We start from the raw sequence: 25,945 nt of genomic DNA, 5'->3' as shown, positions 1-25,945 counted from the left end.
CGGTGCACACCGGACATGTCCGGTGCGCCAGCCACGTCACCAGGCCGTTGGGATTCGACCGTTGGAGCTTCTGACTTCTGGGCCCGTCTGGCTGTCCGGTGTACACCGGACAAGTACTGTAGAGTGTCCGGTGCACCGTCTTGCGCGTGCCTGACTTCTGCACGCTTCTGGTGCGCATTAAATGCGCCTGCAGGTGACCGTTGGCGCGAAGTAGTCGTTGCTCTGCTGGCTCACCGGACAGTCCGGTGCACACCGGACAGTCCGGTGAATTATAGCGGAGCGAATTCCCGAGGCTGGCGAGTTCCAGAGCCGCTCTTCCCTGGGGCACCGGACACTGTCCGGTGTACACCGGACAGTCCGGTGAATTATAGCGGAGCGCCTCTGGATTTTCCCGAAGGTGAAGAGTTCAGCTTGAAGTCCCCTGGTGCACCGGACAGTCCGGTGCGCCAGACCAGGGCACACTTCGGTTATCCCTTTCCTCCTTTGTTGAACCCAATTCTTGGTCTTTTTATTGGCTAAGTTGTGAACCTTTGGCACCTGTATAACTTATATACTGGAGCAAACTAGTTAGTCCAATTATTTGTGTTGGGCAATTCAACCACCAAAATCATTTAGGAAATAGGTGTAAGCCTAATTCCCTTTCAGAATCGCACTCTGGACCACCGAAATGCCTCGCCGGAGTGGGAACTCCGCCATGCTGTCGCGCGTACCGTGGGCAGTAGTCGTCGCGGCACCAAATCGCTAGTAAGTCCTCGATCATCGTATTTCCCTCGACCTCCTTTGCATGTAGAACAGTTCGGGGAGGCGTATTGGTCACCAGGGGACCGGTTGGCATTCACTCTGGTGGGCTCGCCGCCGTGGGAAGCCAGGCGCTGCTGCATCGGGAGGTTGAAGATGAACGGCGAGGTGATGGCCGCTGGCCGTTGATCTCCTTATGGTCGGCTTAGATGAAATGGCCGGGGTTGTTTCGGCTAGATCCGATCCGGATCGTCGATCCTCTAGTAAGCAGTTGGGATTAGATGTGGGCATGTGGGGTTTTGATCCGTGGATCTATGATCCAACGGTTAAGATTACGTACCGGTTCGGATTATTATCAGAGCAAATCTGGGTCGTTCGTTTTTCATCGGACGGCCGAAAAGCAACGATACCCCTTCGGCTACGTAGTTTTGCATAAGAGACCTCGAAGAATTTGGGAATCAACCCGTGATCCATTGTGTAGTACTCTGAGTCTGGGAAATATTTATGGTTTAGCCCCTGGATTTTTATGTACTCATGCGCCCAGTCCAGTGAATAGGAAATCCAGGAAAAGGAATTAGAAATCTATTTTTTAATGGCTAGAGTTTGTTTAATTCATATAAAATTCATATGAACTTCAAATTGACCCATTCCAATTTCTATAATTCTATAATATTATTGTGTATCACATAATATCTCTGTTTTGACATTAAAGTTACATTAAAATTAATATCATATTTAATCTTATACCGAACACATAAAATCTTCAGAAATTCATAACTTCCCCGTTTTAACTCCAAATTGATGCGTTCAAGTTGCGTTAGTTTCGTATAAATATCTACTACACAATAGAAACACTTATTGTATGATATCACGTACTTTTATAATTGGGTTAATCTATGTCTATTGGATTAATTTCTTTAATATTAATATAGTATTCTAACTTTATGGTTATAATTTAACTAGATAATCTTTAATCAAATAATGACTTAGATTAAAGTTGAGATAATTATTTATAGAATAATCTCTCATATGATCTATACTATAGTTTAATATTTAAGTCACGTAGAGCTTTTATAGATCATAACTCCTTAACCATGACTCCGATTTTAGTGGTTCTCGATCCCACGATCTTGTAGCATCGCATAGAATATTCTTACGCTGTTTGTTCTCATGTTTGGTGTACTGTTTTTTTATATGATTCTTGCCTATTTGTATGTATTGCTACGAATAGCGTTGAGGTCACGAGAATTTGAAGAGCAAGTTGGTACCTGGAATCTCAAGTGCCAGGCAAGTTGTGCACTTGATCACTTCTTTTTACCCATTCATGTTCTGATTAATCATAATGATCTGCATAGGTTAATTTTGATGGGACCCAATAGGTCACCCTAGTTTGACTATCTTTATGCCTTGTTTACCACTAAACTTGTGGGTAGTACTTGCTAGTGCTTTATGTAGATTTGGGCATTGAGATACACATTATTCATGATTATACTTTTGTTATCCGTTGTTATTTACTGTTCATGATAAGATCATTATGTTAATTGGAATATGGAGCGACCACCCGGGAAAACAGTGCTACCACAAGGGTTTATGGACGCCCTTGGTTGATTAATTAGGAAAGCTAGTGGAGGACTACCTTACCCGAAAGGGGCAAGGGCAGTAGGGGAGTGGTCAGTGTAGGGAGGTCCTTGGTTGATTTTGCTGCGATGGCGGTCAGCCAAGGGATCCCTGCATTGGAGCTTCCTATAAACTGTAGCGGGTTTTCTGAAGCTAGTTGAACTTTATAAAGGCCTCATAGTGTTACCCCGCCTCGCCTCCTCGGTAGAGGTGTATGGGAAGTCGCGATCCCTTGGCAGATGGGTAACATGACTTGTGGGTAAAGATGTGCAACCTCTGCAGAGTGTAAAACTGGTATATCAGCCGTGCTCACGGTCATGAGCAGCTCGGACCCTCACATGATTAATTTATGGAACTAAATTCAATTTGTCATATGCATTGCATCGCAGGTGATGTTATTACTTGTCGGCGTTTCGAGACAGGGGGGTCCCTAAGCCGACGAGTGAGTGTGCTGCGTGCCCCAGCCCAGATGGGTCGAGCGCATGGGCGAGCGCGAAGGGGGGAGAGGCGAGGTGGCCGGAGTCGGGCGTGAGAGAGGTGGAAGTCCCGCGGCCTTCGTGTTTGTCCCGCGCCCAGGTCGGGTGCGCTTGCAGTAGGGGGGTTACAAGCGTCCACGCGGGTGAGGGAAGCGAGCGGCCCCAAGAGAGCGCCTGTCCCGTCCTCGGTCCCGCGCGGCCAACCTTCTCTAAGAAGGCCCTGGTCCTCCCTTTTATAGTCGTAAGGAGAGGATCCAGGTGTACAATGGGGGGTGCAGCAGAGTGCTACGTGTCTAGCGGAGAGAGAGCTAGCGCCCTAGGTACATGCCAATGTGGCAGCCGGAGAGGTCTTGGCACCTTGCTGGCGTGATGTCGTGGCTGTCGGAGGTGCGACGGAGCCTGGCGGAGGGACAGCTGTTGGAGCGGTCGAGTCCTTGCTGACGTCGCCCTGCTTCCGTAAGAGAGCTGGGGGCCGCCGTCGTCACAGAGCTTGTGGAGCGCCATCATTGCCCATCCGGCGGAGCTGGCCGGATGGGACGCCGGTCTTGTTCTCCGTGACCCGAGTCGATTCGGGGTAGGACGATGATGGCGCTTCCTGTTGACGTGGCGGGCCTGTGCTCTAGGCAGGGTGACGTGGGGGCTCCTCCGAAGCCGAGGTTGAGTCTGTCTTCTGTTGCCGAGGCCAAGTCCGAGCCATGGGGTCGGGCGAGGCGGAGGTCGTTCGGCCGAGGCCAGGGCGGAGTCCGAGCCCTAGGGTCGGGCGAGGCGGAGTTTCGTCGTCTTCCGGGTCTTAGCCCGAGTCCGAGCCCTGGGGTCGGGCGGAGCGGAGTTCGCCGTCTTCCGGGTCTTAGCCCGAGTCCGAGCCCTGGGGTCGGGCGGAGCGGAGTTCGCCGTCTTCCGGGTCTTAGCTCGAGTCCGAGCCCTGGGGTCGGGCGGAGCGGAGTTCGCCGTCTTCCGGGTCTTAGCCCGAGTCCGAGCCCTGGGGTCGGGCGGAGCGGAGTTCGCCGTCTTCCGGGTCTTAGCCCGAGTCCGAGCCCTGGGGTCGGGCGGAGCGGAGTTCGCTGTGGCGCCTTTGGCAAGGCCTGACTGCCTGTCAGACTCACTCTGTCGAGCGGCACCGCAGTCGGAGTGGCGCAGGCGGCGCTGTCCTTCTGTCAGACTGGTCAGTGGAGCGGTGGAGTGACGGCGGTCACTTCGGCTCTGCCGGGGGGGCGCGTGTTAGGATAAAGGTGTCAGGCCACCTTTGCGTTAAATGCTCCTGCAACTTGGTCAGTCGGTGTGGCGATTTAGTCAGGGTTGCTTCTGAGCGAAGCCAAGGCCTCGGGCGAGCCGGTGGTGTGTCCGCCGTAAAAAGGGGGCCTCGGGCGAGACGGAAGTCTCTCGAGGTCGGCTGCCCTTGGCCGAGGCTAGGCTCGGGTGAAGCGTGATCGAGTCACTCGTGTGGACTGATCCCTGACTTAATCGTACCCATCAGGCCTTTGCAGCTTTATGCTGATGGGGGTTACCAGCTGAGAATTAGGCGTCTTGAGGGTACCCCTAATTATGGTCCCCGACAGTAGCCCCCGAGCCTCGAAGGGAGTGTTAGCACTCGCTTGGAGGCTTTCGTCGCACTTTTTTGCAAGGGGACCAGCCTTTCTCGGTTGCATTTTGTTCCGGTGGGTGCGCGCGAGCGCACCCGCCGGGTGTAGCCCCCGAGGCCTCGGAGGAGTGGTTACACTCCTTCGAGGTCTTAATACCTTGCGTAATGCTTCGGCTGGTCTGGTCGTTCCCTCATGCGAACTGGCCGTAGCCCGGGTGCACAGTCGGGGCCCAAGCTCTCGGGCTGGTATGTTGACGCTGTCAACGGTTTGGCCGGAGCCTGTTTTTGCGAGAGCAGCCCCCGAGCCTCTGCACAGGGCGAGAGGACGATCAGGGACAGACTCGACTTTTTACATACGCCCCTACGTCGCCTTTCCGCAAGGAGGAGGGGGGAGTGCGCCATGTTACCCTCGATGGGCACCGAACATGGTGTCTCCGGTGAGCTGCAAGCGGGTAATCCGAGTGGACGTCCGTGCCCCGTTCGTTGGGGGTCGGCTAGGGGCCCAGAGGCACGCCCAAAAGTACCTGCGGGTGATTTGCCGGACCCGGTCCCCTAGCGACGGGGTCCGAGGGCTCGATGCCTCCCTCCGATGGGATTCCGTTACAAGATCGTTCCCGCTGGTCTCGGAAATGTCCTAGGGTACCTCGGGAGCGCAGCCCGAGCCTCGGTTATGTATCGAACGTACCCCTGGTCATCCCTCGCTCAGTGTCTGAGGCGACTGTGAACCCTTCGGGGGCCAGCCTTCGAACCCCTGATCAGTAATGGGCGCGGAGCCCGAGTAGCCTGAGGCGGCCATGGAACCCTTCGGGGGGCTAGCCTTCGAACCCCTGACCAGTAGTGGGTGTCGGGCCCACGCGATCTGAGGCGACTGTCGAACCCTTCGGAGGGCCAGTCTTCGAACCCCTGATCAGTAGGGGGGCTCGGAGCCCGGTTCCTTCGCGGAGAAGGATCCTTTTCGGGGTATCCCCCTTTCCCGGTCCCTGTTGCAAGAGATAGAGAAAGAGGAAAAAGGAAAAGGATACGAAATCGAACGACGTGGCGTACCTTTTTTGACGCGGTTATTACGGCGAAGGTGAAGCGTCGCGCGCTCCTCCCGCCAGAGGCGCCGCCTGTCCCGCCGCGGAGTTAATGCGACGGGGCGAGTGGTTGGCGGGGCGGCCGTTGCGCGTGCGCGATCCGTTCGAGGAACGGGTCACGGGTGCACCGTCTTCACGCCGTGAGAGGAGGCTCTCTTGCTGTCCCAGGATGAGACGTGAGCCTGGCTGACGACGTGACTGCTGCGCCCGCCCGCCTGCCACCGCCATTACTGCCGGCCCACTTTCGGTTGCTTTGACCAACGCGCCAGGCTGGCGCTGCTGGGTCGTGCGCTGGGTCGCCTTGAGTCGCGGCATAGGCTCCGCAACCGAAGAGGCGCGACGGTGGCACAAGTGGCGGTGCGGTTGCTTGCATGCAGCAACTGGCGCACCGGTTGCTTGACGCGTGGGCCTGGGCTTCCAAGCTGGCGTGTCAGAAGTCGGAGAAGCGCGTCCACCTGGCGCGGTTGCATGCCGCCTGCATGGCTGCCCGCCCCTTCCGCCCGTTGGTCTGGGCAAAAGTGGGGGGTCGCTTGTAACCGCTGGACGGTCGTGCGCACCACGCGCGGCGGTTTGGCTTCTTCTGCCCTGAGCCGGTTTGCATGACATGCGGGACCCAGCCCCCGAGTCGCAGGGGAGGGCCTTGGTGCGTGTTGGAGAAGACTCAGCCCGCGGCGTCTGGGGGCGCACGTAGGGAGAGTTGCCTTTAAAAGGAGGGAGACTCCTTTCGGAAGGCAACCATGTCTTCTTCCTCCCTTATGCGTCGCGTCTTTCCATCTTCCAAGCCCCCGGATGGGGGGTATCTGCCGCCTTTCCGCCTCCTCGTTGGAGGAACGCAACCCCATGGGAGTTGGTACCTCTCAGCCATCGTTCGGCTTCAAGGATTTTCATCATGCAGCCCGGCTGCACCCCTCCACCGGTGGTCACCCAGGATGGCGACCTCCAGCTTGAAGGTGGGGGAAAGCGAGCCGGGCTGCGGCCTCTGCCCCTCCCTCAGCCTCAAGGATTTTCATCACCAAAGCTGGGGAGGGGAGAGTGCCGAGTTGGGGTCGGCCCTTGCGCGGGCGGTGGCCCGCTCCTTCACTCAGTGATCGGAGGGAAGGGCGGCCGTCGTCCGTGGCGCTGGCAGCTGCAGCGTGCCTGGCTTTCGGGCGCGAGTGGCTTCGGAGCCGCTCGCGGTGCCGGCATCCGCCACGGCAGCTTGAAGAGGTTCTGCTGTCGGCGAGATAGCCGGGGCCGGCCACGGACTGACCTCCAACTCTACGGCCTTCTGCCCGTCCTTGCCTTACGAGTTTTGGCATGGGCGGGGGCCTCCTGGCGGCGGCATCTAGCCTGAGGTCAGCGTTGCCGCTGTTTGGCCCCCCGGAGCAGAAGTCGTCGTCGTCGCCGCTGCTGGAGCAGGTGACGGCGCGCCATTCGTCGGCCTTCCGTTGCTCCGCAGGCCTTCCCCCTCGGAGTGGGGTTGTTCGTACCTGCGGAGGGGGAACCGGAGTTCCGTTCGTAATGGCACTTCGAATGCCAGTGTTTTTTGTTCATTGTGGCTGTCGAGGCCTGAACATGTATGTAATTTCGGCACGGAGCCGTGTTTTTTCCTCATTTCCGAGCGCTAAGTCTCGCCTGTTGATTATTTGAGCCGCTTTACCAAGCATGAGTCGCCCCGTGTCAAGGTGACGAGTGAGGTATCCGTATCCCGGAGGCGTAGGAATCCCTCGGCCCGATCGGCCTTGTTGTCTGGGGCTCCTCTAGCTTAGTTAAAGAGACCCCTCGGCCGCCCTTCGATGAGCCGAGGCCAGGGGTAGCGATATCAGTATGAACAGAGGCGGAGTTGGCTCGAGAATGGGAACCTGGTTGGCCGGAGCCTAGCCGTGTTGTCCGTCTGCGGAGCCGACGCCAAAGTCGATCAGCCGAGGCCTCGGGTCGGGCTGGCGCCCTTGGAAGCCGGTTGGCCGAGGCCCCAGGGGTAACCGGCCGAGCCGCCTGCTCGGGCCGGATTCCCGGAGGAATCCCTGGACCGCGTCGCCGTCCGAGGCTGGGTCGGACTCTGCTGAAGACGTCGTCGATGCCGAGGGTGCTACGGCTCCCTTCAGCGTGAAGACCCGAGCCTGCAGGATCAGATCGTCTTGTAGCGTGTGCCTTCTGCGGCCGCCGAGGCCAGAAAACACACCCTCGCCGTGCTTGCGAAGCTGCGTCTTTTTTCCTCTTGTTTTGAGCATCTGGACTCTCTGTCGGTAACAGGGATGTTTATGTGAGCGAGAGTTGCTTCTCGCGGAAGGGACGAGTGAGGTATCCGTATCCCAGAGGCGTGGGAATCCCTCGGCTCGGTCGGCCTTGCCGCTTACGCGTACTTTCACCCGTCCATGAGGCCCTGTCCCCGACTTAGTCGAGAAAGCTTGAAGGACTGCTTCGGCAGGAGAGCTTCCGAACGTGAAGACTTGTTCGGTCCACGGAGTCGCTTTATCCGAACGCGAGTTACTTATCGCAGAAGGTGATGAGTGAGGTATCCGTATCCCGGAGGCGTAGGAGTCCCTCGGCTCGGTCAGCCTTGGCTGCTTACGTGTACTCCGTCGTTTCCAGGATCCGCTTTCCGAAGTAGTCAAGAAGCACGAAAGTAATCCTGCTAAAAAGAGATCCTTTTTCGAGGAAAAATTCGACGCAGAGGGGGTCTCCCCCCTTTTAGCCCCCGAGGGAGGGTCGGGCTTTGCCGAGGCTAGGCCGACCCTTCCTTGACGACTAAACTTTGCGTAGGTGCGAGGTATATGAACAACTTGGAAACATCTTAAGGGTAGAAGCGACGTAGTTGTTTGATGTTCCAAGCGTTGCCGTAGATCTCGCCTTGATTGTTGGCCAGCTTGTATGTTCCGGGCTTCAGAACTTTGGCGATGACGAATGGCCCTTCCCAGGGGGGCGTGAGCTTGTGCCTCCCTCGGGCGTCTTGCCGCAGCCGAAGCACCAGATCGCCCACCTGGAGGTCTCGGGACCGGACCCCTCGGGCGTGGTAGCGTCGCAGGGACTGCTGGTACCGCGCCGAGTGTAGTAAGGCCCTGTCCCGAGCCTCCTCCAGCTGGTCCAGCGATTCTTCTCGGCTAGCTTGGTTGCTTTGATCGGTGTAGGCCCTCGTCCTCGGGGAGCCGTATTCTAGGTCAGTGGGCAAGATAGCTTCAGCCCCGTAGACCAGGAAAAACGGCGTGAAACCCGTGGCATGACTCGGCGTCGTCCTTAGGCTCCAGACCACCGAGGGGAGTTCCTTCATCCACCGCTTGCCGAACTTGTTGAGGTCATTGTAGATCCGAGGCTTGAGCCCTTGTAGAATCATGCCGTTGGCACGCTCTACTTGCCCATTCGACATGGGATGAGCCACGGCGGCCCAGTCCACCTGGATATGGTGATCCTCGCAAAAATCCAAGAATTTTTTGCCGGTGAACTGGGTGCCGTTGTCGGTGATGATGGAGTTCGGGACCCCGAAGCGATGGATGATGTTGGTGAAGAACGCCACCGCCTGCTCGGACCTGATGCTGTTCAGAGGTCGGACCTCGATCCACTTGGAGAATTTGTCGATGGCGACCAGCAGGTGCGTGTAGCCCCCGGGCGCCTTCTGCAAGGGACCGACGAGGTCCAGACCCCATACAGCGAAGGGCCAGGTGATGGGTATTGTCTGCAGAGCCTGAGCGGGCAGGTGGGTCTGCTTTGCATAGAATTGGCACCCTTCGCAGATGCGGACAATTCTAGTGGTGTCATCCACCGCCGTTGGCCAGTAGAAGCCTTGCCGGAAAGCATTCTCGACAAGGGCTCGGGGCGCTGCGTGGTGGCCGCAAGCCCCCGAGTGTATTTCTTGCAGCAGTTCCCGACCTTCGGCGATGGAGATGCATCGCTGGAGGATGCCCGAGGGGCTGCGATGGTAGAGCTCCTCTTCATCGCCCAGCAAGACGAACGACTTGGCGCGTCGCGCTACCCGCCGAGCCTCGACTTGGTCGGGGGGTAGCTCTCCTCGACGGAGATATTGCAGGTACGGGGCCTGCCAATCTCGATCTGGCGTGGCCCCGCTCTGCTCTTCCTCGACGTCCAGTGCCTCGCCCTCGGGGGCCGAGGGTACCTCGGGCTGTGCCGAGGGTGCCTCGGGCTGAGCCGAGGGTACCTCGGGCTCGGGCGCGTCATCGATCTTGACAGAGGGTTGATGCAGATCCCGGGAGAAGACGTCCGGGGGGACCGTCGTTCGCCCCGAGGCTATTTTAGCCAGCTCGTCTGCGGTTTTGTTGTAGCGCCGAGCGATGTGGTTGAGCTCGAGCCCGAAGAACTTGTCTTCCAGGCGCCGAACCTCGTCACAGTAGGCCTCCATCTTCGGGTCGCGGCAGTGGGAGTTCTTCATGACTTGGTCGATGACGAGCTGCGAATCACCGCGGGCGTCGAGGCGTCTGACCCCTAGCTCGATGGCGATCCGCAACCCGTTGACCAGAACTTCGTACTCGGCCACATTGTTGGACGCCGGGAAATGGAGGCGCAACACGTAGCGCAAGTGCTTTCCAAGGGGCGAGATGAAGAGCAGGCCCGCGTCGGCTCCTGTCTTCATAAGCGACCCGTCGAAAAACATGGTCCAGAGCTCCGGTTGGATCGGAGCCGTCGGCAACTGGGTGTCAACCCATTCGGCCACGAAGTCCACCAACACCTGAGACTTGATGGCCTTCCGAGGGGCGAACGAGATCGTTTCGCCCATGATTTCCACCGCCCACTTTGCGATCCTGCCCGAGGCCTCTCGGCACTGGATGATCTCCCCCAGGGGGAAGGATGACACCACAGTTACCGGATGAGACTCGAAGTAGTGTCGTAGCTTCCGCCTTGTCAGGATCACAGCATACAGCAGCTTTTGAACTTGTGGGTAGCGGATCTTGGTCTCGGACAGCACTTCGCTGACGAAGTAGACCGGCCTCTGAACGGGCAATGCATGCCCTTCCTCTTGCCTCTCGACCACAATCGCGGCGCTAACCACCTGAGTGGTCGCGGCGACGTAGACCAAGAGGGCTTCTCCATCCGCCGGGGGCACCAAGACAGGCGCCTTTGTAAGGAGCGCCTTCAGGTTGCCGAGGGCTTCCTCGGCCTCAGGGGTCCAAGCGAAACACTCGGCCTTCCTTAAGAGGCGGTACAGAGGCAGACCTCTTTCGCCGAGGCGTGAGATGAAACGGCTCAGGGCCGCGAGGCATCCCATGACCCTCTGTACACCTTTTAAGTCCTTGATGGGTCCCATGCTGGTGATGGCCGCGATCTTCTCCGGGTTGGCCTCAATGCCTCGCTCGGAGACGATGAACCCTAGGAGCATGCCTCGGGGCACCCCGAAGACACACTTCTTAGGATTGAGCTTGACTCCTTTCGCCTTGAGACATCGGAATGTCACTTCAAGGTCGGAGAGGAGGTCGGAAGCCTTCCTTGTCTTGACTACGATGTCATCGACGTAGGCCTCGACTATGCGACCGATGTGTTCGCCGAACACATGGTTCATGCACCGTTGGTACGTCGCGCCCGCATTCCTCAAACCGAACGGCATGGTGACATAGCAGTACATGCCGAACGGCGTGATGAAAGAAGTCGCGAGCTGGTCGGACTCTTTCATCCGGATCTGGTGATACCCTGAGTAGGCATCGAGGAAGGACAGGGTTTCGCACCCAGCGGTGGAATCCACGATTTGATCGATGCGAGGCAGAGGGTAGGGAACCTTCGGACATGCTTTGTTGAGACCAGTGTAGTCTACACACATCCGCCATTTCCCCCCTTTCTTCCTCACAAGCACAGGGTTGGCAAGCCATTCGGGATGGAATACCTCTTTGATGAACCCTGCTGCCATTAGCTTGTGGATCTCTTCGCCAATCACTCTGCGCTTCTCCTCGTCGAATCGGCGCAGAGACTGCCTGACGGGTCGGGCTTCGGCCCGAATATCCAGCGAGTGCTCGGCGACATCCCTCGGTATGCCGGGCATGTCCGAGGGACTCCACGCAAAGACGTCGGCGTTTGCGCGGAGAAAGTCGACGAGCACTGCTTCCTATTTGGGGTCGAGCCCGGAACCGATCCGGACCTGCTTGGTGGTGTCGCCACTGGGGTCAAGAGGGACGGCCTTAACCGTCTCTGCTGGCTCGAAGTTGCCGGCATGGCGCTTCACGTCTGGCACCTCCTTGGAGAGGTTCTCCAGGTCGGCGATGAGGGCCTCGGACTCGGCGAAGGCCTCGGCGTACTCCACGCACTCCATGTCGCATTCGAACGCGTGTTTGTACGTGGGGCCGACGTTGATGACCCCGTTGGGGCCCGGCATCTTGAGCTTCAGGTAGGTGTAGTTGGGGACGGCCATGAACTTCGCGTAGCATGGCCTCCCTAGTACGGCGTGGTAGGTTCCTCGGAACCCGACCACCTCGAACGTCAGGGTCTCCCTTCGGAAGTTGGAGGGCGTCCCGAAGCAGACGGGGAGGTCAAGTCGCCCGAGGGGCTGGACGCGCTTCCCAGGGATGATCCCGTGGAAGGGCGCAGCGCCTGCTCGGACGGAGGACAGATCGACGCGCAGGAGCTTGAGGGTCTCGGCGTAGATGATGTTGAGGCAGCTGCCCCCATCCATCAGGACCTTGGTGAGCCTGACATTGCCGACAACGGGGTCGACGACGAGCGGGTATTTCCCCGGGCTCGGCACATGGTCGGGGTGGTCGGCCTGGTCGAAGGTGATGGGCTTGTCGGACCAGTCTAGGTAGACTGGCGCCGCCACCTTCACCGAGCAGACCTCCCGGCGCTCTTGCTTGAGATGCCGAGCCGAGGCATTCGCCGCATGCCCTCCATAGATCATGAAGCAGTCGCGGACCTCGGGGAACTCTCCTGCTTGGTGATCTTCATTCTTGTCGTCGTCGCGGGCCCTGCCACCCTCGGCGGGTGGCCCGGCCCTGTGGAAGTGACGCCGAAGCATAACGCATTCCTCGAGGGTGTGCTTGACGGGCCCCTGATGGTAGGGGCACGGCTCCTTGAGCATCTCGTCAAAGAGGTTTGCACCTCCGGGGGGCTTCCGAGGGTTCTTGTACTCGGCGGCGGCGACAAGGTCCGCGTCAGCGGCGTCGCGTTTCGATTGCGACTTCTTCTTGCCTTTCTTCTTGGCACCGCGCGGAGCAGACGCCTCGGGAGCCTCTTCCGATGGGCGGCCCTGGGGCTGCTTGTCCTTTCGGAAGATAGCCTCGACCGCCTCCTGGCCAGAGGCGAACTTGGTGGCGATGTCCATCAGCTCGCTCGCCCTGGTGGGGGTCTTGCGACCCAGCTTGCTCACCAGGTCGCGGCAAGTGGTGCCGGCGAGGAACGCGCCGATGACATCCGAGTCGGTGATGTTGGGCAGCTCGGTGCGCTGCTTCGAGAATCGCCGGATGTAGTCCCGGAGCGACTCCCCCGGCTATTGCCGGCAGCTTCGAAGGTCCCAGGAATTCCCGGGGCGCACGTATGTGCCCTGGAAATTGCCAGCGAAGGCTTGGACCAAGTCGTCCCAGTTGGAGATCTGCCCCGGAGGCAGGTGCTCCAACCAGGCGCGAGCAGTGTCGGAGAGGAACAGGGGGAGGTTACGGATGATGAGGTTGTCGTCGTCCGTCCCACCCAGTTGGCAGGCAAGGCGGTAGTCCGCGAGCCACAGTTCCGGTCTCGTTTCCCCCGAGTACTTCGTGATAGTAGTCGGGGGTCGGAACCGGGTCGGGAATGGCGCCCGTCGGATGGCCCGACTGAAGGCCTGCGGACCGGGTGGTTCGGGCGAGGGACTCCGATCCTCCCCGCTGTCGTAGCGCCCCCCACGCCTGGGGTGGTAGCCTCGGCGCACCCTTTCGTCGAGGTGGGCCCGACGGTCGCGTCGATGGTGCTCGTTGCCGAGGTGGCCCGGGGCCGCAGGCGCGGTGTTGCGCGTGCGCCCGGTGTAGACCGAGGCTTCCCGCATGAATCGGGAAGTCGCGGCATGAGGTTCTGAGGGATATCCTTGCCTTCGGGAGGCAGTGCTCTCGGCCCGTCGGGCCGCAGCGCCTTCCAGGAGATTCTTGAGCTCTCCCTGGATTCGCCGACCCTCGGTGGTTGATGGCTCCGGCATCGCGCGGAGGAGCATCGCTGCGGCTGCCAGGTTCTGACCAACCCCGCTGGATGCGGGCGGCGGCCTGACCCTGGCATCGTTGGTGACGCGGTGCTGGAGACCTTGGGGCAGGTGACGTATTTCTCCGGCCAGGGGTTGGCCCGCCCATACCTGCCCGACGTCCCGACGGATCGGCTCAAGCGCTCCTGTTCCCTCGTTGAGCCTGGCCTGCGCCTCGCGGACTTGCTCGAGTTGTGGGTCGTAACCCCCCGCCGGAGCGGGGACCACAGCTAGCTCCCGTGGGATGTCGGCGCGAGGCACCGGCCTAGGAAGATCACCGTCCTCCGGCATGCCGAGATGGTTGCCTTCGGAAGGATCCCCTAGCTCGATGTGGAAACATTCGCGGCTTGGGCCGCAGCTCTCGTCGCCAAGGCTGCGGCTTCCGTCGGAACAGTCGGAGAGGCAGTAGTCACATGCGGTCATGAAGTCCCGCACGGCACTGGGGTTGCCAAGTCAGGAGAAATCCCAACAGATGCTGGGATCGTCATCTTCCTCGGACCCAGAGGGCCCGTAGGTCGAGACGTCCGTCAGCCGGTCCCAAGGCGACCGTATACGAAACCCCAGTGGGGTTGCACTCGCCTCAATGAGAGCGCCCACCAAAGCGAGGTCGTTTGGCGGGTTGAGGCCGAGTCGAAATGACGTAAGATGGGAGTTAGTCGGTACCTTTTGGTCGACGAGGAGCGACGTAGTCACATCGGGGACTGGTTGCACCGTCATCTCAGGTACGAGGGCGACGTCCTACAGGCTTTCCGCGAGCGCGCCGGCGTCGTCTTCTTGCTCGGGGTCAGCGTGTCGCGGGGGGACGGCGCTTGCCTTTGTCTTGAACGCGAGGTCGACGTCCGGCGTGCCTTCCGTCGGGGCGTCGGGGGCGTCGATTCGCTTGACGGCCAACAAAGCGCGGCCTCCCGCTTGGCCTTGATGGCCCCGCCTCCTCCTCCGTTGGCGGGGGAGAGAACGGAGCGAGCTCAAGTGTTGTTCTTCCACCACGCGGGGAAGGTGTCGTCGATTCCGCCGCCGGCGGGCGGGTTGTCGGCCGCCATTGTCGTTGTCGCGCGGCGGTGGAAGAAGTATCATGTCGTAGCTGCCGTCGAAGGACATGAACTCAAGAGTCCCGAAACGAAGCACCGCCCCGGGCTGGAGAGGTTGCTGGAGACTGCCCATCTGGAGCTTGACGGGGAGCTGTTCGTCAGCACGCAGCAGGCCCCTACCTGGCGCGCCAACTGTCGGCGTTTCGAGACAGGGGGTCCCTAAGCCGACGAGTGAGTGTGCTGCGTGCCCCAGCCCAGATGGGTCGAGCGCGTGGGCAAGCGCGAAGGGGGGAGAGGCGAGGTGGCCGGAGTCGGGCGTGAGTGAGGTGGAAGTCCCGCGGCCTTCGTGTTCGTCCCGCGCCCAGGTCGGGTGCGCTTGCAGTAGGGGGGTTACAAGCGTCCACGCGGGTGAGGGAAGCGAGCGGCCCCAAGAGAGCGCTTGTCCCGTCCTCGGTCCCGTGCGGCCAACCTTCTCTAAGAAGGCCCTGGTCCTCCCTTTTATAGTCGTAAGGAGAGGATCCAGGTGTACAATGGGGGGTGCAGCAGAGTGCTATGTGTCTAGCGGAGAGAGAGCTAGCGCCCTAGGTACATGCCAATGTGGCAGCCGGAGAGGTCTTGGCACCTTGCTGGCGTGATGTCGTGGCTGTCGGAGGTGCGACGGAGCCTGGCGGAGGGACAGCTGTTGGAGCGGTCGAGTCCTTGCTGACGTCGCCCTGCTTCCGTAAGAGAGCTGGGGGCCGCCGTCGTCACAGAGCTTGTGGAGCGCCATCATTGCCCATCCGGCGGAGCTGGCCGGATGGGACGCCGGTCTTGTTCTCTGTGACCCGAGTCGATTCGGGGTAGGACGATGATGGCGCTTCCTGTTGACGTGGCGGGCCTGTGCCCTAGGCAGGGTGACGTGGGGGCTCCTCCGAAGCCGAGGTTGAGTCTGTCTTCTGTTGCCGAGGCCAAGTCCGAGCCATGGGGTCGGGCGAGGCGAAGGTCGTTCGGCCGAGGCCAGGGCGGAGTCCGAGCCCTGGGGTCGGGCGAGGCGGAGTTTCGTCGTCTTCCGGGTCTTAGCCCGAGTCCGAGCCCTGGGGTCGGGCGGAGCGGAGTTCGCCGTCTTCCGGGTCTTAGCCCGCCCTGGGGTCGGGCGGAGCGGAGTTCGCCGTCTTCCGGATCTTAGCCCGAGTCCGAGCCCTGGGGTCGGGCGGAGCGGAGTTCGCCGTCTTCCGGGTCTTAGCCCGAGTCCGAGCCCTGGGGTCGGGCGGAGCGGAGTTCGCCGTCTTCCGGGTCTTAGCCCGAGTCCGAGCCCTGGGGTCGGGCGGAGCGGAGTTCGCCGTGGCGCCTTTGGCAAGGCCTGACTGCCTGTCAGACTCACTCTGTCGAGCGGCACCGCAGTCGGAGTGGCGCAGGCGGCGCTGTCCTTCTGTCAGACTGGTCAGTGGAGCGGTGGAGTGACAGCGGTCACTTCGGCTCTGCCGGGGGGGGCGCGTGTCAGGATAAAGGTGTCAGGCCACCTTTGCGTTAAATGCTCCTGCAACTTGGTCAGTCGGTGTGGCGATTTAGTCAGGGTTGCTTCTGAGCGAAGCCAAGGCCTCGGGCGAGCCGGTGGTGTGTCCGCCGTAAAAAGGGGGGCCTCGGGCGAGACGGAAGTCTCTCGAGGTCGGCTGCCCTTGGCCAAGGCTAGGCTCGGGTGAAGCGTGATCGAGTCACTCGTGTGGACTGAGCCCTGACTTAATCGTACCCATCAGGCCTTTGCAGCTTTATGCTGATGGGGGTTACCAGCTGAGAATTAGGCGTCTTGAGGGTACCCCTAATTATGGTCCCCGACATTACTTTTCTTAATTGGGTTGGTATTTACTTATACTTAGTAACTGCTAATAAAATTTTGACCAACTTTAAAAGCAATGATCAGCTCTAACCATCCTCTTTGGTAAGCCTTACACTTCACGTGAGCTTCCACCTTTGGCGAGTTCATGCACATTATTCCCCACAACTTGTTGAGCGATGAACGTATGTGAGCTCACTCTTGCTGTCTCACACCCCCCCACAGGTCAAGAACAGGTACCACAGGATGAGGCGCATGGAGGATGCTGCGATGTGTTCGTGAGAGGTCTAGGTCGTCGTCTCCCAGTCAACTTTGGGGTTGCTGGACCGTTGTCTCCTTATAATGTAATTATTTTTTTGTATAGAATTCCTGTTATGTAGTAAAGATGTGACATTCGATCCTGTGCCATGATTTCATCATATGTGTGAGACTTGGTCCCAGCACACCTGGTGATTATTTCACGCTTGGGTTTTGGACCCCTAAAACCCGGGTGTGACAGAAGTGGTATCAGAGGAATGTTGATTGTAGGACGAAACCTAGATAGAACTGGACAACCATTATTTACTTACCTTTGCTACTCTGATTCTTTTCTAAACTTATCTTAATCTACTCGCATTTATTTCCGCTTTACTCTGATTACTCTTACCTTTTCATTCTAAAGACAAATGTGGATTTCAGACCTTGAAATCTTGTACCTAAAGTGACCTTTAGTAATAGGGACCTAATCTTAGGAACCTAAACAAAACTATTTTTATAAGTATCTATATGCTTGAATGTTTGTTCTTATGATATTGGTTTGATTTGGATCTTTGATTGAGTGTGATGAGTTGTGGAGTAATGTCCACAATTACATCTGCATATACATATAGAAAAAAATGCTTATAAAAATAACTAGACAAACTAGATTATCCCTCTTTAAAGTATCTAGCCTAACAATATTCATCTTATCTTAAAAGATTCTATCCTACACTCATAAATCCATCTTATCTCAAAAGATTCTACCTTATCCTTATGGATTCATCTTGCCCTAAATAAGCATATTTATCCCACACTAGTGTAACAACCATGATCTAATCCAAAATAATCATATCTTAACTAGTTTAATCTAGTCATACCAACCTAATCTAGATTCTATCTAATCTATTATGATCTAATCTAGAGTGAGTTATTTAATGCTAGTACAAAAGTTAAGGTCGTACTCCTAATTCACCTAAGCTTAAATCGGTGACTTAGATCAACTCGGCCATACCCAACAACCTGACCTACATAATAGGTTACATAACCTATCCAAACCATTCAGAAGCAAAACAGCCAAACCAGATTATGACTAATATCATTTAACTTATAGCCATCTACTAAACTAACTGCTCCACCTACTACTTTATCTTAACTACATGTCCCTAATTCGGATAACAACTTCAAAAACGAAGATCGAAGATGATCGACCTCATCAAATCAAGGATAAGATTCAAGCCAGATCTTCAAAAGAATCAAGAGCCACAATCTTGGATGGAGTCTTTTCTTACCCTACACTTTCTTAACCAAACCTATCTATGCTCTAAAGACATCTTCTATCCTACATAATAAAGTGGACATACATATATATACCCATGCTCTCCTAATCACTTACTAATGAAAAAAGAGAGACTCTTGATTTTGAACTAATTAGAAACTAAAAGCTAAATTTCAAATCACTCTTCCCATATCCTCTTTCTTACAAATCTCGAGGACGAGATTTCTGTTAAGGGGGTAGGATTTGTAAAGCCCTAAAATTTGTATAAGGGAAATATAATAAGATAAATAAATAAATATATTTATAAGTGGATGTTTTAGGATTATGGAACCGTTGGAGAGTACTTGATTTTCTTTTATTTGTGCATATTCAATTAATGGAGTTATATCGGTTAAACAACAAATAAATAAATATAGTAAAATGCATACCATGCTGGAATTCTTGTATGTTTACAATTGTACTCAAATTTTTTAGAAAAGTTTAAGTTTGAAAAAATAGAACTTGAAAATATAAAGAGAAATAAGGAAAAGAATATACAAAGGAATATATATATGAATATTTATAATTTTGTATATTAGAACCTTATGTGGGAATTCAACCTGTGTATGAACTCACAAACAAGTTTGAATTCAAATACTAGAGTTTGAAATTTAGTGGAGAAAATGCAAACAGAAATAAATAAAAAAGGAGAAGACCCCATTTGGTGCCTTGGCCATTTTCCCCTCGTGCTAGCCCATCTTCCGCAGAACTGGCCTGCCAGTCGGCCCACTTCCCCATCTCTCTCACGCTGGCCCATCTTTCCTTTAAAACGGTACACTGGGCTAATTTGGGTCACCTTAGCGCTGACATGCGGGCCCCTTTGGCCAGCCGCTGATTACCTCGCTCCAGCCACTTGCACGCGGGCCATCTTCGTCAGCTCCATCTTCTACCGTGACCGAGCTCAGATCGGGGCTGTTGCAACTGAATCCGCCGAATTCGGCGGGCGTGTCCCCTGCTCGAATCCCCCTCGTCGCGGACTCACTAGCTATAAAGCGACCACGCCGCCTCGCATCCCTAATCCCTAGAACAGAGGCCAACTAAGCAGCCGAGTTCAGGAGCTCCATTACCGTGAGGAACAGGAGAGAGAGAGAGCAGCCATGACCTTGCCTCTGTCGTGCAATTCGCCTCGACCTCTGCCGCTTGGGCTTCGATGGGTGATCACGGAGAACCACTGGTGTCTGGGGATCGTGTGGGCATGGCGGGCCACTCGTATGACCGCTCGAGAGGGGCGAATGGAGCTAAGGATGGCGCCGCCGCAGGAGGGGAAACCATTATACCTGGTGTTGGGCGATCGGAATCGACCGAGGGCAATCGCTGGTCCTCTCTGATGCTCGTCGCGGCTTCTCTTGGGCAGAATCGCACTCTGGACCACCAGAATGCCTCGCCGGAGTGGAAACTCCGCCATGCTATCGCGCGTACCGTGGGTAGTTGTCGTCGCGGCACCAAATCGCTAGTAAGTCCTCAATCATCGTATTTCCCTCGACCTCCTTTGCGCGTAGAACAGTTCGGGGAGGCGTATTGGTCACTAGGGGACCAGTTGGCGTTCACTCTGGTGGGCTCGCCGCCGTGGGAAGCCAGGCGCTGCTGCATCGGGAGGTTGAAGATGAACGGCGAGGTGATGGCCGCTGGCCGTTGATCTCCTTATGGTCGACTTAGATGAAATGGTCAGGGTTGTTTCGGCTAGATCCGATCTGGACCGTCGATCCTCTAGTAAGCGGTTGGGATTAGATGTGGGCGTGTGGGGTTTTGATCCGTGGATCTATGATCCAACGGTTAAGATTACGTACCGGTTCGGATTATTATCAGAGCAAATTTGGGTCGTTCGTTTCTGATCGAACGGCCGAAAAGCAACGATACCCCTTCGGCTACGTAGTTTTGCATAAGAGACCTCGAAGAATTTGGGAATCAACCCGTGATCCATTGTGTAGTACTCTGAGTCTGGGAAATATTTATGGTTTAGCCCCTGGATTTTTATGTACTCATGCGCCCAGTCCAGTGAATAGGAAATCCAGGAAAAGGAATTAGAAATTTATTTTTTTAATGGCTAGAGTTTGTTTAATTCATATAAAATTCATATGAACTTCCAATTGACCCATTCCAATTTCTATAATTCTATAATATTATTGTGTATCACATAATATCTCTGTTTTGACATTAAAGTTACATTAAAATTAATATCATATTTAATCTTATACCGAACACAAAATCTTCAGAAATTCATAACTTCCCCGTTTTAACTCCGAATTGATCCGTTCAAGTTGCGTTAGTTTTGTATAAATATCTACTACACAATAGAAACACTTATTGTATGTTATCCCGTACTTTTATAATTGGGTTAATCTATGTCTATTGGATTAATTTCTTTAATATTAATATAGTATTCTAACTTTATGGTTATAATTTAACTAGATAATCTTTAATCAAATAATGACTTAGATTAAAGTTGAGATAATTATTTATAGAATAATCTCTCATATGATCTATACTATAGTTTAATATTTAAGTCACGTAGAGCTTTTATAGATCATAACTCCTTAACCATGACTCCGATTTTAGTGGTTCTCGATCCCACGATCTTGTAGCATCGCGTAGAATATTCTTACGCTGTTTGTTCTCATGTTTGGTGTACTGTTATTTTCATATGATTCTTGCCTATTTGTATGTATTGCTACGAATAGCGGTGAGGTCACGAGAATCTGAAGAGCAAGTTGGTACCTGGAATCTCAAGTGCCAGGCTAGTTGTGCCCTTGATCACTTCTTTTTACCCATTCATGTTCTGATTAATCATAATGATCTGCATAGGTTAATTTTGATGGGACCCAATAGGTCACCCTAGTTTGACTATCTTTATGCCTTGTTTACCACTAAACTTCTGGGTAGTATTTGCTAGTGCTTTATGTGGATTTGGGCATTGAGATAGACATTATTCATGATTATACTTTTGTTATCCGTTGTTATTTACTGTTCATGATAAGATCATTATGTTAATTGGAACATGGAGCGATCACCCGGGAAAACAGTGCTACCACAAGGGTTTATGGACGCCCTTGGCTGATTAATTAGGAAAGCTAGTGGAAGACTACCTTACCCGAAAGGGGCAAGGGCAGTAGGGGAGTGGTCAGTGTAGGGAGGTCCTTGGTTGATTTTGCTGCGATGGCGGTCAGGCAAGGGATCCCTGCATTGGAGCTTCCTATAAACTTTGGGGTTGCTAGACCGTTGTCTCCTTATAATGATTTATTTTGTATAGAATTCCTGTTATGTAGTAAAGATGTGACATTCGATCCTGTGCCATGATTTCATCATATGTGTGAGACTTGGTCCCAGCACACCTGGTGATTATTTCGCGCTCGGGTTTTGGACCCTAAAACCCGGGTGTGACAATCGTCCACCTGAAGCCCAACCTGCCACGTAAGTCGCTACTGACCGGACATGAATTCTTGTGCGCTGGGACGATGGACGTTGTTGACGTTGTGTGAGTGTCCTCGAACATGATGTATGTAGTGGAGTAGCGCATCCGGTGGTGCAACGGCCAGGGGTACTACCTCGCTGATGAGCCCGGGGTGCACTTCGTTTGGCAGCCCAACTAAGAGTCTTTGATACTCGTCATGTCACGTGCGTTCGACGACTACTATATCGAGGATTGTGGCGTCATCTTGGCGCCGGAGGTGACGCAGAGGAGGATCGATAACAGTGACCAGTTCGTCATCCTCGCCACCGTCAGGGTAGCTTTTGTGTCGGCTTACCTTTAATTCTCTTTGCAAACACACACTTGCATTTTTATTTAAGCAAGAGCGTATGGTGGTGCATGTCTGATGACTAACGATGTACGAGGAAATTTCTTCCGGCATGTGTAGAATGTGCTCTACAATGATGAGATCATACAAATCGTGGCATATATCGAAGTCTGTATGATACTGATGGTTGCAATGTAGTGGTAAAACAATTAGATTAAAATAACAAAATTTATGTATGGCTAGGATCATAAATTGATTATGAAACATTTTCTCATAACAGTATAACACACATTTTGTATATAAGTTATCATAGTATACTGGTATTATATATTCTCGTTGTAACGCACGGGCACTCAGCTAGTTTTATATTATGCAAAGAGCCAACACATGTTACATATCAAGAGTGTGTAGACACGAAAACACTCCTACATGGTTATCAATAGATAAACAAATTTAGGATAAACTCTGACAGCAATCTACCATGCAAATTGTGTGGTCAAAATGGTCTCAACAAGCCAATTGATCGCCAAAAACCAATATACAACTCAACTTAATACATATTCAGGAAAGTATCCATTGATCGTTAATTTACAAACAAACAAAAAAGAATAATTAGGAATTTGGGATGCAGGATATAAGGAAAAATAAATAAAAACACCAGCCTATTCTCTGGCACATATCTGCTGCTTTAAGCTACTTCATACATAACAAGCACATTTGCTAACTCTACCCTCATCATTGCTCCAAACATGCTGCATCAAAGAAGATAAAAGTTAGTAACAGCATCAGAGGCAGGGAATGGATGGCAGTTGCAGAGACAGACATAAACCTATGAAAAAAACATGAAAACCTTTGCATGGAACATTATTTTTGGACACCTAGATTCTAGAAGCTACTAGTGTGCACAAATGTTATCATGAAAGTTAACATCATGATAAAACTAATGATATTGAAGTATTATCTACCAGTCTAGATAATTGTAATGTGAAACTTCCAGAAAAAACAAATATGCATTGCAAAAAAAAAACTTAGCAATGACTACGAACCCCTTTTTCCTTAAAAGAAACTCTTGAGGTGTACCATCCAGAACCTAATTATGAAGCACATTATTACTATTCAGTGTTACTCTTCTTGTACCATCCAGAACCTAATTATGAAGCACATTATTACCACATTGCAGGATTTATAATTTGTAGATACCACAATAGCATCTTTATGCATCATTACATGCATTAAAACAAATGCTAGGAACAAAACTGTTTAGAGCAACTTAAATAACCTATGGTCCAGCTGGAGTAAGAGATTCACTCATCAATCAATATTTCTATCGTGATGTCTAGAGTAAGAGATTCACTCATCAATCAATATTTCTATCGTGATGTCTAGAGTAAGAGATGCCCTTATCCACCAGCAGCTCTATCGTGAAATCATTCAATCTTGACTTTCTAGTGAAGCATAACATACCATAAACTGTAGAATAGCGTGTGAACAAAATTAGGAGAAGTAAAGCCTAGATGTTCACAAGATGATTATATTTAGTCTCACCTTCGTGCTGTCATCTAGCTTTTGCTTTTCTCGCTTTCAAAGTATTTGAGGACACCATACCCAACCGTACCAGCCAAAAACAGAACAACTGTTGGAGTGAACGATGGATAAAGGTACTTAACAAAGAAGCTGTCATATTCCTCTGGCAGAAAACCTGCATGACATACAAGTTCAAAACATGACTACTTGGCTCAGCAGTTCTGCAGTACCAAAAGCTTTCACAACTTAACTAGTAGTTTTATGCTTTCTTTGATAGTTTTGTGCATCATGCTACACTCAGATTCATGTCGCTGATTACTTCAATGTATCATTGGTTCAGGATTCAGGAATTGCACCTGGCAATTCCAGAGTTGCGATGATCGCTGCACCAATATGTTACATTTGAAGATTTCTCATGTCTTGAGTACTATAATGCGATTTATGAAAGGTAAAAAAAGCCACCAGTGACTATTTATGAAAGGTAAAAAGCTGCCATGTGAGCTAAAAAACTACCACAATGCCACCACCATGACAATTTTGTTCAATTCATCAATAGTTGACAGAATAATAGCACCATCCCTTGTGTTAATATAGTCATATGTACGCACAAAGTTCCTCAATTGGGGAGACTACAGTCATATTCTAAACTGAATTCACCAACAGTCCACCATAATCAAAGTGAGTGCAGCACTGTAAGTTGGAGACCAAATTGCTAGTACGTATATTACCGGAGGCGGCGAGTGCGATGCCCTCGACAAGGATGATGATGCCTAGCCCAAGCCAGGCGAGGAGGAAGGCGTTCTCGTTGGCCTGCCGCTGCCGTAGCTCCTCCTCCGTGGGCCCCTTCCCACCGGCGCCCCCGGCCCTGGACGCCGCCTCATTCTTCTGCTGCTGGAATATGGAGGCGCTTCCCGGCGGCGCGCGGCGGACCACGGGCGCTGGAGGCTCCAGCGCCTTGGTGTCCTTGCCCTTGCTGCCGCTCTTGGGCTTCTTGCCCTTCTTGCTCCCCGAGCTCGAGGAAGAGGCGGTGACGCGGAACACGGGCGGCGCTCGGAGGAGGGTCACGCCGGCGCCGGGGAGGAGCGCGGGGGAGAGGGACGCCATGGCCACGGCGACGGCGCGCGGCTTATCCGACAGTTTGAGGGGGAGATGACGAGGTGAGTTTGTGGGCCGGGCCGGAGAGAGGGATGGACGCGTGTTTCGTGGGCCATGGCTTCCTTTCATTCTTATATCCAGGAAATCCAATTTAACTCCCTCGTCTCATTTTGCTCGTTGAATTCCAAAATCAGAAGAATTTTTTTTGGCATCCCTCGCCTTTTAAAAAACAATTGTTTTTCACCTATAGTGGTTTTACTGATGTGGTGATCCATATCATATGGGCTAAACTAAGTTAAAAGTTTGAGAAGACAAATCAGATATATTTTAAAAAAATCCAAAGAAATAAAAAATGTTTCATTTTTCTTTTTTAGACCAAAACCTATATAGGATGACATCCTTTCGTTTTGAAGTATGCCATTACATGTTTTCATATAAACTCAGTTAGGCGCTGTTTGTAAAAGATATTAACTGAAGATGATGTTTAAAATGCGTGGTTTTAATATTCGATGATGTACATGTTTTACAAGTGTCCTTACGGCCAAGGCGACAAGCTCTCTAGCCACGCTAGACGTGCTCGGATCACTACCCGCGACGTGTCAGCTCGTGCAGCAAGAAAAATCTGTGTTGGAGAAGTACCAACAATATGGGTGGCAGACACAAGGGGGGGCAAAAATATAGCACAGAGCACGCAAAAAAAAAAGCACGGATGCTGCCACTCACGACGGCCGACCGGCCCGACCCGATTAGTGGTGGCGATGTGACGCCGCCGGCGAGGGGGGGAGTGGGGCACCAAAGCGAGTCGCGAGCCGACGTGGCGGCGCGGCGTTGGACGGGAGTGAGATTTGGGCCCCCACCGGAATCGACGCGCGCCACCGGCAGCCTCAGCCCCCAGATCCCCTTATCGCTTTGGGGTTGGGCTGGGCTTGTCGCGGCAGTGCATGCGCCCGGTCCATGGGCTGCTGCATCGTACGGCCACAAGACAAGAGCGCCCCTTTCATCAAATGAAAAAAGAAAAGAAAAGTGAGTTTCTTTTGTCTCACTAATATTTTTTTTGGGTTCTATTATATCCCCTTATCGCTTTTGTGGGATATATCCAACATGGGAGAGGAGGGGAATTGAGAAAGAGTACGTGACTGACTCTAGGGTGATTTAGTCAATTAGTCTCAGCCAAGAACAATGACGTATCGTAGAAGCATAGGATCGGAAGGGTTTACCGAGTTGACCACCCACCAAATCGCATGTTTGAATAACACTCTCCATGTAAAATACTACCTCGGTTCCTGAATAAACAAATCAATTTTCTAGGAGCTGATCCAACATGTAAGATTGGTCCGATTCCCCCCCCCCCCCCCCCCCCCCTTTTTGCTCTAGGAGCTGATTTATTTGGACGAAGATTTTGTTTTTTCCACACCTAATCAAACGTCATGTTGCTACGGACTAATAGTTATGCATGGCCCTTTTTGTGTAGTTTGGCAAGCCTAGAAGCCACGGGCATAGCATATTCCTTTTAGCTGTGTACCCTTTGTGCCTTTAAGGAACAACACGGGGAGTCGGGGATACATGGAATGCTTAGGAAAGCGACTTCACAACCAACAGCTAATGA

The 25,945-nt window shown here is 53.4% G+C and overlaps 1 protein-coding gene across 1 annotated transcript; it reads right to left on the bottom strand.

Moving 5' to 3' along the window:
- Positions 1-22,243: 22,243 nt before the first annotated feature.
- LOC100278883 (Protein LOW PSII ACCUMULATION 2 chloroplastic) lies at positions 22,244-24,379 on the bottom strand. The gene is made up of 3 exons (NM_001152015.1): positions 23,973-24,379; positions 23,266-23,419; positions 22,244-22,472 (listed from the first exon to the last, which is right to left on the bottom strand). Exons 1-2 carry the CDS (start codon positions 24,346-24,348, stop codon positions 23,280-23,282), a joined length of 516 nt encoding a protein of 171 aa, NP_001145487.1. The 5' UTR covers positions 24,349-24,379; the 3' UTR covers positions 22,244-22,472; positions 23,266-23,279.
- Positions 24,380-25,945: the final 1,566 nt, after the last annotated feature.

This window comes from Zea mays, chromosome 5, assembly GCF_902167145.1.
Source record: "Zea mays cultivar B73 chromosome 5, Zm-B73-REFERENCE-NAM-5.0, whole genome shotgun sequence".
Taxonomy (NCBI): Eukaryota; Viridiplantae; Streptophyta; class Magnoliopsida; order Poales; family Poaceae; genus Zea; species Zea mays.
This window is presented reverse-complemented; position numbering and strand designations above follow the sequence as displayed.

What these genes read in the sequence shown, in the direction of transcription:
- LOC100278883 (NM_001152015.1), bottom strand. Translation starts at nt 24,348, where the DNA reads ATGGCGTCCCTCTCCCCCGCGCTCCTCCCCGGCGCCGGCGTGACCCTC. An exon ending in CATCGCACTCGCCGCCTCCG is followed by an intron (nt 23,420 to 23,972) that starts GTAATATACGTA and finishes TATGTCATGCAG; the next exon opens with GTTTTCTGCCAGAGGAATAT.